We start from the raw sequence: 14,699 nt of genomic DNA, 5'->3' as shown, positions 1-14,699 counted from the left end.
GAATGTGCATATATATATGTAATGGTCTACAGCCATGATACAACTACAACTCCCAATATGTCCTTAAAGCTATAGCCGCGATACAAGGAAATCCAGCACTCAGTCCTCTTGGCAGGTGCCCGCAAGTAAGTAATGACCCTCTGTGATGGGACAAGCACCAGTCCTTGGCCATGTTTCACAACAGAGATATGGTGAGACGTGGGTCTTCTCACCAGTGTTCATCATCACCCCCTTCCTTGGTCCACACATACTCCTATATACTCCTTCTCATGGATATGGGACACTTCAACAACTGCTAACTAATCACATGCTCCGAAAGAATGGGGGGAAAATTACAAAGACCTTAAAACTTCTGCAGGTCTGGTACAGTGTGATCCGTATTATCCAAGAACTGCGGAGATGAATGATAATAGACTGTCTTAATTGTCGAACATTTTTGACAATGACAAACCCATCTCACCACCCATGCTGTAAAGTCCCACATCTCAGTGCTCCTTGTAGGCCCGTCCAGTCCTATGACCACTACCCCTTAGGATATATTGCATGATTCTTTTATTCTGTGAGTATTCGTGCGGAAAAATGTATGTACCCCATAAACGCCAAGTATCGGTACTGATGGCTATGACTGATCGGTTAGCATCAGATGCACTTCAGAGATTTCGGCTGTTGCCGTCTGGACTATTGCAGGGTCTTGTTTGGTTACCCACCTTCTTGGTGAGTTTTAACCCAATTCTCAGGAGGTTTTTTAATAAAAGGGCCGGAGACAAGGCCCCCGGCTGCTCCATCCACCTGCTCGTACCCGAGGGAGTAAGCAACTTACCCAGTGTGAAAGCATCGGCCAGCACAACTTCACAATCACACTGGCAAACTAGACACAAAAAGAAGAGGCAACACCCTGTGCGTGCGGCCTGATGTACAGCGAGAGGCGTGCGCAGCCGCACCAGTCCCAGCTGGAGACAGGGCATGTTTGCACACCTGCAGTACATGGCACATGTGCTGGACATGGGCACCCTGTTCACTTCCACACACACTGCAGTGATGCCCGGGATGACGCACTGGTAATTCAAGCATCTCTTGGAGTGGGAGCAGCCGCAGCCTTTTGTCAGAGCACCGTTTCCAGCACAGCATGAAGAGGGGACAGCATCAAGTCCGCAGCAAAATGTGTCACAATGCAGAGATGGTCCCACAGCATGCACAGAGCACTGCTCAATACACCCCCATCATGAAAGGAGGGGGGTGTATAAGACATAGATCCATACTGTGCATCCACAGCACTGCAAGGTCACAGGCACAAAAACTGTGGGCAACAGAAAAACACACAGAAGCGTCAGCAGCACTAACCTGGCAGCCATGAGAGGATGAGCCAGCATCATTGCTTGATCCATTCATTCATGCAGAAAAAACAGCAGGGGGCAGGGAAAACAGCGAGCGGGCAGGAGGGCTACTCACCTCCAAATCCATCTCAGTGCCCCCTTTACCTAAACATGGGGGTCCTAACAGGCTGCTCAGATAAAGGAAGGGAAAGCCTTTTATTTCAGCTGTTTCTCTGTCACCCTCCTGCAGCTGAGTCTGAAGGATGGGAGGGAACAGTCATTCATGGACCACCCTCCTCCCTGACTCACAGCTGCTCCTGCGCTGCTCCTCGCCTGTCATTTACACTCTCCCCCTTTTAGATTCCCTTATTTTGTTCTTCACCAGGAGATGTAGATCTGTCCCCGCAGCCTGGATGCAGTGCCCCAATCCTGGCGTCATCCGTGGAGATGCCAGGCTGTCACGTGACCCTCACACCTGTGCATGGAACTGCACCAACATAATGCCCGGCCTGAGCACCATCTAATCATATACACCGGGGACCCATAATGACAGAGTCATTCAGAGCAAGATAACAAGCAGATTCCTACATAATTACTGCACAATATGTTCTGGCAGAAAAAAGAAAGTAAGAAAAACATTATTCCATTGCACATGAGTCTTCTGTCCAAGTGATTAGCTGTATCCACTGTTCACGTTCTGAGACCTCACTTGTAGTGTTATATGTACACACGGTCAGAGATGGATACAGATGTGCTGGGTCATAAACCCCCCCCAAAAAAATCACCTCCTAAAAACTATCCAAAACACCAAGAAAACATAAGCCATGTTATCCCAAGCCCAAACAAAACTAGAGCTGAAATCACTATATAACACAAACTACTGATGACATGTGGGCAAAATGATGCTGACCCCTGGATGCAGGACAATAACGCTGACACTGGAGGTACAGGACCGGGGACACGCTGCCAGTCAGGGACCAGGACAGGGACACGCTGCCAGTCAGGGACCAGGACAGGGACACGCTGCCAGTCAGGGACCAGGACAGGGACACGCTGCCAGTCAGGGACCAGGACAAGGACACACTGCCAGTCAGGGACCAGGACAGGGACACGCTGCCAGTCAGGGACCAGGACAGGGACACACTGCCAGTCAGGGACCAGGACAAGGACACACTGCCAGTCAGGGACCAGGACAAGGACACACTGCCAGTCAGGGACCAGGACAGGGACACGCTGCCAGTCAGGGACCAGGACAGGGACACGCTGCCAGTCAGGGACCAGGACAAGGACACACTGCCAGTCAGGGACCAGGACAGGGACACGCTGCCAGTCAGGGACCAGGACAGGGACACACTGCCAGTCAGGGACCAGGACAAGGACACACTGCCAGTCAGGGACCAGGACAAGGACACACTGCCAGTCAGGGACCAGGACAGGGACACGCTGCCAGTCAGGGACCAGGACAGGGACACGCTGCCAGTCAGGGACCAGGACAAGGACACACTGCCAGTCAGGGACCAGGACAGGGACACACTGCCAGTCAGGGACCAGGACAGGGACACGCTGCCAGTCAGGGACCAGGACAGGGACACACTGCCAGTCAGGGACCAGGACTGGGGACACGCTGCCAGTCAGGGACCAGGACAGGGACACGCTGCCAGTCAGGGACCAGGACAAGGACACACTGCCAGTCAGGGACCAGGACAGGGACACGCTGCCAGTCAGGGACCAGGACAGGGACACGCTGCCAGTCAGGGACCAGGACAAGGACACGCTGCCAGTCAGGGACCAGGACAGGGACACACTGCCAGTCAGGGACCAGGACAGGGACACACTGCCACTCAGGGACCAGGACAGGGACACACTGCCAGTCAGGGACCAGGACAGGGACACACTGCCAGTCAGGGACCAGGACAGGGACACACTGCCAGTCAGGGACCAGGACAGGGACACACTGCCAGTCAGGGACCAGGACAGGGACACGCTGCCAGTCAGGGACCAGGACAGGAACACGCTGCCAGTCAGGGACCAGGACAGGGACACGCTGCCAGTCAGGGACCAGGACAGGGACACTCTGCCAGTCAGGGACCAGGACAGGGACACACTGCCAGTCAGGGACCAGGACCGGGGACACACTGCCAGTCAGGGACCAGGACAGGGACAGGGACATGCTGCCACATTGGGTGCAGGAAAGGGACACTCTGCCTCATGGGGTGCAGAACAGAGACATGCTGCCACATTGGGTGCAGGAAAGGGACACTGCCTCATGGGGTGCAGATAAGGGACATGCCACTACACCAGGTGCAGGATAGGGACACTGCTTCATGGGGAGCAGAACAGAGACATGGTGCCACATTGGGTGCAGGAAAGGGACACTCTGCCTCATGGGGTGCAGATAAGGGCCATGCCACTACACCAGGTGCAGAACAAGGACACACCGCCACACAGGGGTGGATTAAGGATAGCCAGGGCCCCGGGCTGTTCACACACTGTGGGCCCCCCCGGTCATGTGACGGGGGTCATGTGACGGGGGTCATGTGACGGGGGTCATGTGACGGGGGTCATGATATACCCGAACCAGATTATTCCAGAAAAATGGCCGGGCCCTACTCTACTGTAACCTATTCAATATTTGTTAAAATCTGCAATACAATTTAGGTATATCTTGACCAATAATATCACATACAAGGAACAAATACCACCGTACCATGACCAGACCACAAATTACAACCACAGTGATCGAATAATATCACATACAAGGAACAAATACCACCGCACCATGACCAGACCACATATTACCACCACAGTGATCGAATAATATCACATACAAGGAACAAATACCACCGCACCGTGTCAAGACCACATATTACCACTTGGTGACCAAATAGCACATACAAGGGACAAATACCACAACACCATTTCCAGACCACATATTACCACCACATAGTGACTGAATACTACAATACTGATCAGTAAAAAAAAAACAACAAAAAAAAAAAACACAATACTATCACCATTAGTGCCAGTATGCACAGGAGATCTGTACTTAGTATGCAGTGTCTGTGTAGAGGTAATACAGTGATCACTGGTGACATTGTACACAGGACCTCTGTATATAGTATACAGTGTATAGTGTCAGTGTATAGGTAACACTGACTCACCAGTGACGTCTCTAGGTGAAGTCCTTCATCTTTCATACAGCACAGACCGCCATCATTTCTCCCAGCCAGGACTCGTTTCTGCAGGAAATAACACAGTTATCTCGAGCTCCGCGAAAAAGGCGATATAGTGTCACTCTGCACAGTAACAGGACCGCCCCCCCCATTTAAAACCGTATCCTCAAAAAATAAAATAAATACATCACTGCAGTAATAATATCCCTTAATTAGCCCCTATGGTAATACTATTCCCCACCCCATGTATCTCATTCCTCGCTCCAGCCATATGTTCTCCCATCCTGCACTCATGAGTATCCATCCTGCCCCATCTGTCTCCATCGTATACATCCTGCCCCATGATCCAATCCTGCCCCATGTCTTTCATTCTACCCCGTGTCTCCAATCATACCCCGTGTCTACATTCTGCCCATGCCTCCAGTCCTGCCCCCAGTGTGTCCAGCAATCTGCCCCAGTGTGTCCAGCATATTACCCCCACTGTCTCCAGCAATCTGCCCCACTGTCTCCAGCAATCTGCCCCACTGTCTCCAGCATTGCCCCCACTGTCCCCAGCATTGCCCCACTGTCTCCAGCATTGCCCCACTGTCTCCAGCATTGCCCCACTGTCCCCAGCATTGCCCCACTGTCCCCAGCATTCTGCCCCACTGTCTCCAGCAATCTGCCCCACTGTCTCCAGCAATCTGCCCCACTGTCTCCAGCAATCTGCCCCACTGTCTCCAGCATTGCCCCCACTGTCCCCAGCATTGCTCCACTGTCTCCAGCATTGCCCCACTGTCTCCAGCATTGCCCCACTGTCCCCAGCATTGCCCCACTGTCCCCAGCAATCTGCCCCACTGTCTCCAGCAATCTGCCCCACTGTCTCCAGCAATCTGCCCCACTGTCTCCAGCAATCTGCCCCACTGTCTCCAGCAATCTGCCCCACTGTCTCCAGCAATCTGCCCCACTGTCTCAAGCATTGCCCCCAGTGTGTCCTCCAGCAATCTGCCCCAGTGTCTCCAGCATTGCCCCAGTGTGTCCTCCAGCATTGCCCCCAGTGTGTCCTCCAACCTGCCCCAGTGTGTCCAGCATTGCCCCCCAGCAATCTGCCCCAGTGTCTCCAGCATTGCCCCAGTGTGTCCTCCAGCATTGCCCCCAGTGTGTCCTCCAACCTGCCCCAGTGTGTCCAGCATTGCCCCCCAGCATTGCCCCCCAGCAATCTGCCCAGGGTCTCCAGCATTGCCCCAGTGTATCCTCCAGCATTGCCCCCAGTGTGTCCTCCAACCTGCCCCAGTGTGTCCAGCATTGCCCCCAGTGTGTCCTCCAGCATTGCCCCCAGTGTGTCCTCCAACCTGCCCCAGTGTCTCCAGCATTGCCCCCCAGTGTGTCCTCCCTCCAGCATTGCCCCGTAGTGTGTCCACGGTCCACCGTTTAACTGATCAAAAAAAAAAAAAAACAGTCTCCTCCTCACCTGTCCGCGCTCCAGGCGGCGAGCTCCCTGCAGCAGCGCACACTCGCCGGCGACTGACAATGACGTCAGACGCCGGCGACGTGTGTGCTGCGGCCGACTTCAGCTGCCAGCCTCCAATTGGCTGGCGGCTGTTGTTGTTAACTATTGATGTGCGGACGCGCGCCCGCACATCAATAGGAAACCGCCGCAGCGCCGGAAAGGGCCCGGTGAGCAGATGAGAAGGGGCCCAATGCGGGCGCCCTCTCTCTGCCCACCGGGTCCGGGGGCACATAAACGCCGCCCGGCGGGCATTCACAGTCTCACAGATGATTATCAGAGGGTTAATATGTGCGGTAGCCCAGGGCCCCCCCAGACCACTGGGCCCTGGGCTACCGCCCATATTGACCCTCTGATAATCCGCCCCTGCCGCCACACCAGGTGCAGGACAGGGACACACCAGCACACGTGGTGCCGAACAAGGACATACCACCACACCAAGTGACGGATGGGACATGCTGCCACTTGAAGTGCAGAACAGGGACATGCTGCCACTTGGGGTGCAGGACAGAGATACGCCGCCACTTGGGGTGCAGGACAGGGATACGCCGCCACTTGGGGTGCAGGACAGGGACATGCTGCCACTTGGGGTGCAGGACAGGGATACGCCGCCACTTGGGGTGCAGGATAGGGATACGCCGCCATTTGGGGTGCAGGACAGGGATACGCCGCCACTTGGGGTACAGAACAGGGATACGCCGCCACTTGGCGTACAGAACAGGGATACACCGCCACTTGGGGTACAGAACAGGGATACGCCGCCACTTGGGGTACAGAACAGGGATACGCCGCCACTTGGGTTACAGAACAGGGATACGCCGCCACTTGGGGTACAGAACAGGGATACGCCGCCACTTGGGGTACAGAACAGGGATACGCCACCACTTGGGGTGCAGAACAGGGACATGTCACTCAGGGTGCAGGACAATGTAATTCTTTATAAAGATCACATAGAGCCCGGCTGTTCTCACTGGTTACTGACAATACACATTTTGCACCTCCAGTACTTGTTTTGCCACTTTTCATCATGTCATGCTTGTGCGTTACATTCAAGCCCTTACATGTGAAAAGCGCACATTGGCAAACACACGGCAGTCATTGTCACAATGTCATGATGAGGGAAAAAGAGATCACCTGTAACTCCTCTGCTGCTATCCGAGATCATAGCAGGTTTACAGTATAATGTGAAACACTGACCATATGCCCCGTACAAGGCCTGTCCTATATTACACCAGACGCTTTCAAAGCATCTCCTGATGGCGGATTTCCACCCAGAATCTGCATTCCAGCATTACCACCTCCCCAGCTGGACCACACATGGGCTGCAGACTCCTCACCACAACTGCTACCTTCCGATAAACTGCTAAATAAATCACCTGGAGCAATGAGACACGGAAACCACGTTCTCTGATAAACTGTGTATACAGTATAATGCACAGCACAATATACTAAACCTCCTGAAAGGGGCCGAATAATATTGCACGCCTCACCTTTCAGTTTTGGATTTTCCACAAAAATTAAAAATAACCAATAAATTTCGTTCAACTTCACAATTATGTTCCACGTGTTGTTGATTCTTCACCAAAAATTTACATTTGGTATCTTTATGTTTGAAGCATGATATGTGGGAAAAGGTTGAAAAGTTCCAGGGGGCCGAATACTTTCGCAAGGCACTGTATCTTGGTTTATACAACAATGAAAACTTTCTGAATGAGAATAAATAAAACTAAAAGGAGGAATAAGATTGCGTATATATCGCCTTGCTATGACTCTGACCTCAGCAAGCTGAATTACAGAGATACTCGCCACTTATAAGAAAAATAAAACAATAAAAGTCAACAACAAAACAACAAAAAAGACAACGGACTAACATTATTACTCTTCAGTAAAACCTAGATGCAAACCAGGCTCCAGATTCAGGAATAAAATGCTACATTAATAGAGACCATATATATCGGGTGTATGAAACTAGAAAAGCTTCAGGGAAAGCAAAACTACAAAACACAATCCTGATGAAGCAGAGTCGTGCTTGTCACGGTGACAGTAATGTGCTGCATTATCTTAAAGGGGTTTTCTGAATGCTGATGGCCTATTATCAGGAAAGGCCGTCAATATCACATTCCCTTCATGTTGCCGGTATAGAAATGAATAAAATAAGCTCCGATTCACAATGCTGACTATTTAACAGAAGAATTTAAGTCTGCCACATCTGTGACCATGGATGCACACAAGGCAGATCTAAATGCTGTATATTCTGGGAGCTATGATGTGACTTTGCTGCAATGTACCAGCCTGAGAACATCTGCAGATTGTGCTCGGAGAGGATCGCCGGATGGGGAGAGATGACGTAACGAGGGCCGACCAAGGCCGGATGGGGAGAGATGACGTAACGAGGGCCGACCAAGGCCGGATGGGGAGAGATGACGTAACGAGGGCCGACCAAGGCCGGATGGGGAGAGATGACGTAACGAGGGCCGACCAAGGCCGGATGGGGAGAGATGACGTAACGAGGGCCGACCAAGGCCGGATGGGGAGAGATGACGTAACGAGGGCCGACCAAGGCCGGATGGGGAGAGATGACGTAACGAGGGCCGACCAAGGCCGGATGGGGAGAGATGACGTAACGAGGGCCGACCAAGGCTGGATGGGGAGAGATGACGTAACGAGGGCCGACCAAGGCTGGATGGGGAGAGATGACGTAACGAGGGCCGACCAAGGCTGGATGGGGAGAGATGACGTAACGAGGGCCGACCAAGACTAGTCACCTCATGTGCCAATCGCGGCTGCTGTTAAATACTGGCTTGTTAATTGCCCGGGGGATACTATGTGCATAATCTCCAACACAAACTAATGCTTTAATCCCTGCACTAATTTGTTGAAGGAAGTCAACACTACATTATAAAAAGGGGAACATCTATAAAGTGTGGTCCATTGGGTAAAAGTTGCTCTGGGCTAAGGAATTAAATAATTTGAGTTAAAAGCCATAACGGAGAGGGAAAATAATGTAACCTGACGTTCTGGGGGTACAGTCACTTCAGTAGCAATGGCAAGTCAGAGTTAACACTGAAAAAAACAGGAAAATAGGGGACAGAGAGAAGATATTAATCCTGGAGGTCTGAGGGAGGGGAGGAAAGGAAGCAGGATAAATGTTAAGAGGATTACGTCTACAGATGGCATCCGACAGTCTCCCATCTCTCTCACTTCTTGCCATACATTTTACATGGCATCATGGTGCTAGAAGCACAATGCACAGGGGGTCTACATCCTATAAACCCCTCCTGACAGCACAATACTCACAGGAATCCAGGAGCTAGCCATACTTACCTCAAGGTCAGAGTCACAATGGCAGGGGCTGCTGGCCATCCGGAGTGACATACTTAGCTGAGGACAGAGTCACCTTATGGCCCCAAGTCCATTTTTGTATTAATGGAGTGCTGTGTTTTATTAAGCGGTGATAACAGACATTGTAAGCGACAAGGCAGACACGTGAACAGTCCAGACCAGGATAAATGGTGCACAGCAGAAGCAGATGGACTTTTAACTGGTTAGGCAGCAGCGTGGCAAAATGATGGGTTAATAAATCATCGTATTTACTTGAATAGCACGGGAAACTACAGCCGACTACTCTGGAGAGGCGGGAAGGGATGATAATAAAAATATCAAGGTTTTATTCTTACTTTAGAGGAGTTAGGTAGGAGAGGTGCGTAGTGGTTGTGTGCGCCTGTACCTGCGGTGCGATAGAGGGGCACACGGTGGGCAGTCTCGGTGCAGTTTTTGCATAAATGTTGCTTAGTGGAGATATATAGGATTAGAATTCTGCATTTTTTTCCTTCCGATCACAGTTTTGGACAAAAAAAGTGCATCGTGAGGTCCCAACCTTACTAAAATAACCAGGTATAATGCTACATGACACTGACAACTGGCACATGGAGTTACACAACGCACTGCATCATACAGAGGAGTATACAAGATCTGGGACCTAGAAATCCCATCGAATAGTTTAACAGACTCTGCTTAGCTACAGACTAGGGCTTCTAGGTCACAGCAGGCTGGAGCCCATCAGTGTAGGGCGACTAGGACTAGGCTAGGACAGTACTAGCAGCGGATAAAACCTGCAAGCCATCCTGCGGTCCTCCCAGGAGCTGGGCACAGGGCGTCTCTTCAGTCCATGGAGATGCTCCTGACAGCTGCAGGCTGGCACCAAGTACTGCAGAAAATGAGGAACCAGAAGCCAACTTCACTGAGACCACATCCAAAGCAAGAAAAGGGGAACACTATGCCGGGATAGGGGGGAGTGAGAGGGTGCTAGAAGGTGTGGGGAGGACCGGTGTCTCCGCTTACCAGACAAGCCGGAACCCTTTCATTGGTGCAGAATGTCTAATTCCTGGGGCACATTGCAGCCTGCCCACTCAGTGCTGTCTGTGATCCAGGACATATTGGAGAAGATGAGGCGACTGACAGGCCTGATTGTTAATGTGGTATATGATGTCCCCTCTTGTCCTCTCTCCCACCAGCGCTGGAGAACAGCTCTGCAGCTGACAGTCTCGCCTGAGCATGTGCAGAATAGAGCAAGATGTGGGAAGTGCAGGGAGAACTGGCATTCCTACCAGACACACTGATTCTGAGTGGGAGGGGGAGGAATAGAGGGGGTCTTAAAAGAAGGGACAAGATGGGGAGAAGTTCCTTAGGGATCCAAGGGCACAAAGATTCAGTAGTTCTCCCCTCCTGACAGCCTCCTCTATGGTGCTCTCCCCCCTGGACCATTCGCCTGTGCAGTAATTACTAGGACCAGGACACATGTTCAGCGAGTGATCTCCAGAATAACATCCCGCTCCCTATACTTAGCGCACTTCTCTCCTACAACGTTTGATTATTCAGCCACAGACTAAAAGGAGCTGCTGCTTTTTTTGTCTTTCCTGTTCTGCAGGGGCTTTTTTTCAGAACGGATAATATAAAAAGTATAGGGATTTCATTTTTCTTTCTGAATATATTTAATGACAACAAAATTAACAAATGGATGGATAAATCCCAACAATTTCTCCAAAATTAAATCCAAATGAATTGTCTCCAATATAAGGCTATGTGCACACGTTCAGGATTTCTTGCAGAAAATTCCTGAGAATTCCGGACATTTTCTGCATGAATTCTGCAAGAAAACCGCATGCGTTTTTGCCGCGGTTTTTTCCGGACACTTCCAAATGCATTTCGGAGTGGGAAATCCGCAAAAAAAAAAAATCGCAAAAAGATAGAGCATGTCCGGATTTTGTGCGGTATGCGTTTTTTTTGCGGAAAAAAACGCATCATGTGCACAAAACATGCAGAATTCATTCTAAATGATGGGATGCTTATTGTATGTGTTTTTTTGCGGTTTTATAGCGTTTTTATCGGGAAAAACCGCAAAAAAAAAGCGAAAAAAAACGCAACGTGTGAACACAGCCTAAAGGGATTTTTGTTTCGTGCTGTCTGTGCAGGGAGGGGGATGAAGCAATCACGTCATTATATGGCGGAATGTCACACATCATGTCACCAGCAGACGTGATAGTGATGAGTGTGAACAGAATCACTGTGTACAGATCTAAGAGTCTTCTTTTATTGTATAGACATTTGTAGGAAGACCATTTTCTTCGCATGGTATGGTACATGTATAAGGAGAGTAGATTAAGGGACACACGCACTGCAGAATATGTTGGTGCCATTCATATCATGCTTTCCCTAAGCTGAGCGTTAAAAAGAAAAACAAACAACTTTCCAGAGAGCCCCTTTAAATCTACAGATATACCTCCTGTATATATCATGGAAGAGGAACAGGGAAAGATGTTTCCCCTCCATAATAGAGAATGGCACCGACCCCAAACCAAATTGGCAAAAGCATTACTAAAAGTACAGTGGCCTCAAAGTAGCAAATTGGCAATTACAGTAGATATAATAGTAACTCTTTAATAATATTTTAGCTGTGTAGTTCATCACTTCTCAATTAAACAGATACAATTTGAACCTATCATTATATGCCCCACACATGCTCCAGTCTGATACCAATCCCGTACATGCTCTCATGTGTACAGGACATCATCTATCAAATCTCTACCGGCACATCCCAAACCCGACCCACCTAACTTCACCCTACTGGCTCAGTATGTGCTCCATGTATACGGTAATAGGGCAGCAATGTGGTCGGCAAGTCCAAGCAATGATTAGCTCTAATAGGTATAACCTCCCATGTACAGAGTCTCCAGTGTATTCCTAGGAGATGCCAATTGACACTACCCTCCATTTTACTTGTTTGTAAGAGGAGTCGGGGAAGATAGTGTGACCTGTCAAATCAAATGGGATACACAGACTTTGCTGTATACATCACGTAGGATTCACTAAAACTGCTGTACAAATCACATAGGAGACACAAACTGCTGTACAAATCACATAGGAGACACTGAAACTGCTGTACAAATCACATAGGAGACACAAACTGCTGTAAAAATCACATAGGAGACACAAACTGCTGTACAAATCACATAGGAGACACAGACTGCTGTACAAATCACATAGGAGACACTGAAACTGCTGTACAAATCACATAAGAGACACTGAAACTGCTGTAAAAATCACATAGGAGACACAAGCTGCTGTACAAATCACATAGGAGACACAAACTGCTGTACTAATCACATAGGAGACACTGAAACTGCTGTAAAAATCACATAGGAGACACTGAAACTGCTGTACAAATCACGTAGGAGACACAAACTGCTGTATACATGACATAGGATACACAACATAGGACACACAGATTGCTGCATGCATAACATAGGATACATAACATAGGATACACGGAGATTGCTGTATACATGACATAGGTTACACAACAGAGGATACACTGAGACTGCTGTATAAATTACCGTAAGTCTACAAAGTGAGACAAATCACAGGAAATGTAGCCTGGTTTATGGAAACATTATCAGTGGGGAGGAAAAATGGGACATCAGAGAAAAGCCACAAATATGCACATCGACTAAAATTGCCAAAGACAAAAGCCACTACATTATTCTTAATACCAACCGATGCTGAACTATAGTGTAAAAAAAAAAATAGAACTGCAGGAGTGCGGCTTTAACATTTTTATTTCTGCTAATAGCACTCTGGATTCAGCAGTGCACTGAGAGGTGCAGAACCGCTACATCTGTGACTGCTTTGCTTCAGAGACTGATGGGGAGTCTCAACTGGGTGACTACTATGTTTCAACACATATGGAAAGAAAAAAAGTTTTATTTTTAGTGTAAAAAGTTCACTTATTTATGCAGGCTCATGCTCATTAGCTACATTATTTGCAATTTACAACCAGAAACCAGATGAACATGAAAGTTACGCAGATTATATACCAATAAATAATGCAGAGTGTGTGGGAGAATATAAAATCAGCGATAGATCATTATTAGATGTATTATATCGACCAGTTCCAACACAAGGACATTTCTAAACCATCACACTCTGTTGCCCCCATCAGCGAGTGACTTCCGTGGTGGTCTTGTGAAGATAATCTCACCCCTGCTACGTAAGTATGAAAACCGCAAAGCAGTGTCCATAAAAGCTAATGACTGAATCTGGCCGCATGGCTACCTGGCCTCGAATATGTGCAAAGAAAAGATCAATTTAGGACACAAGAGCTGTGAACATGGGGCTTCTGACCATCTGTTCCCAGTGTCAGATGACCGATCACAGCCAATCAAATCTGTCCGATCGCAGTCAGGTGACACGGCTCTGCTGTCACTCCTAGTAAGCGTCCTGGCACAGCAGAACCAGGGGCATTATGTGGTCAATATCTGTATTGTAGGCAGCGCTGAGCATTTTGTGCCAGCATCTATACAGGTGACACTGGGCTGAAACATAGAAGCAATGTGTCCCCACAGCTATTCGCAGTCTCAGCAACCGGGTGTACAGTGCTGCGCCTCAGGCAAAGCTGACTCATTTCTAGCACCAGGGAAGAGCAGATAATTAGGGCAGAGCAGGTGCCAGGAGGATGGCGCTTTTCTATGCATCTTCATTATAAACGCTCTTTCTGCAGGAATCATCAGATTTGTGGAAACTGCACCTTAGTTTGTGGTCACATATAAATGTCAGGTTTCTGGGATGGAAGGTTCCACCATGGCACCAATAAGTATAGTGTATATAGGCAGGAGACCAGGTTGGAAATAGACCGAACAGGACAGCCGACATATTCATTCCCCAAGCCGTGGTAAAGTTAATGAACTAGGAGAAGAAAAGAGTTGTCCGAGGATCCTATTTTCAGGAGCACACCGCTCCCCTGCCTCCTGGAGATGGAGGGCAGTGGGCCCCTGATTAACCGCTCGTGTAGGTGGCACAATTGAGCCATTGGCCTGACCGGTGTACTCTTCTCCGATGCATCCTTGGATATTCCGCGTCGGAGACATGCAAGGACACTTAAGCCGACTACAGGCCTTGCCTAGGAAGCCAGCCTCCAATAGACTACAGTGGTGGTCAGTAACCAAGGCAACGGACAGTAAACAAACGAAAGAGCGCTCCATTATTAGGAATAGAGAGAATTTATACTAAGAGACATATCACAACATGTAACAAAAATGTAAAAATATTTGCAATTTTCAAACTTTGAACGATTATCCCTTTAATCCAGATGGTCATACCACAGAAAAACATTAATAAATGACATTTCCCTCATGTCTGCTTTACATCAGCACCATTTGTAAAATGTTATTT

At 49.1% G+C, this 14,699-nt stretch overlaps 1 protein-coding gene across 3 annotated transcripts in view; it reads right to left on the bottom strand.

Annotated features, from left to right (window-relative positions):
- GRAMD1B (GRAM domain containing 1B) overlaps window positions 1-10,530 on the bottom strand; it is a 105,861-nt gene extending 95,331 nt beyond the window's left edge. Inside the window, exon 1 of one of the 3 annotated variants that reach the window (XM_069743067.1) lies at window positions 10,314-10,530. In XM_069743067.1, coding sequence (XP_069599168.1) covers window positions 10,314-10,336 — 23 coding nt within the window. In that variant the 5' untranslated portion in view covers window positions 10,337-10,530. Of the gene's footprint in view, window positions 1-1,341; window positions 1,593-10,313 lie in introns of those variants that run through there. The other 2 variants (XM_069743069.1, XM_069743066.1) reach the window with 2 other exon arrangements.
- Between the last annotated feature and the right edge of the window lie 4,169 nt (window positions 10,531-14,699).

Source organism: Ranitomeya imitator, chromosome 10 (genome assembly GCF_032444005.1).
Source record: "Ranitomeya imitator isolate aRanImi1 chromosome 10, aRanImi1.pri, whole genome shotgun sequence".
Lineage (NCBI taxonomy): Eukaryota > Metazoa > Chordata > Amphibia > Anura > Dendrobatidae > Ranitomeya > Ranitomeya imitator.
Note: the sequence above shows the minus strand (reverse complement) of the source record. Positions and strands in the feature narration are given on the sequence as shown.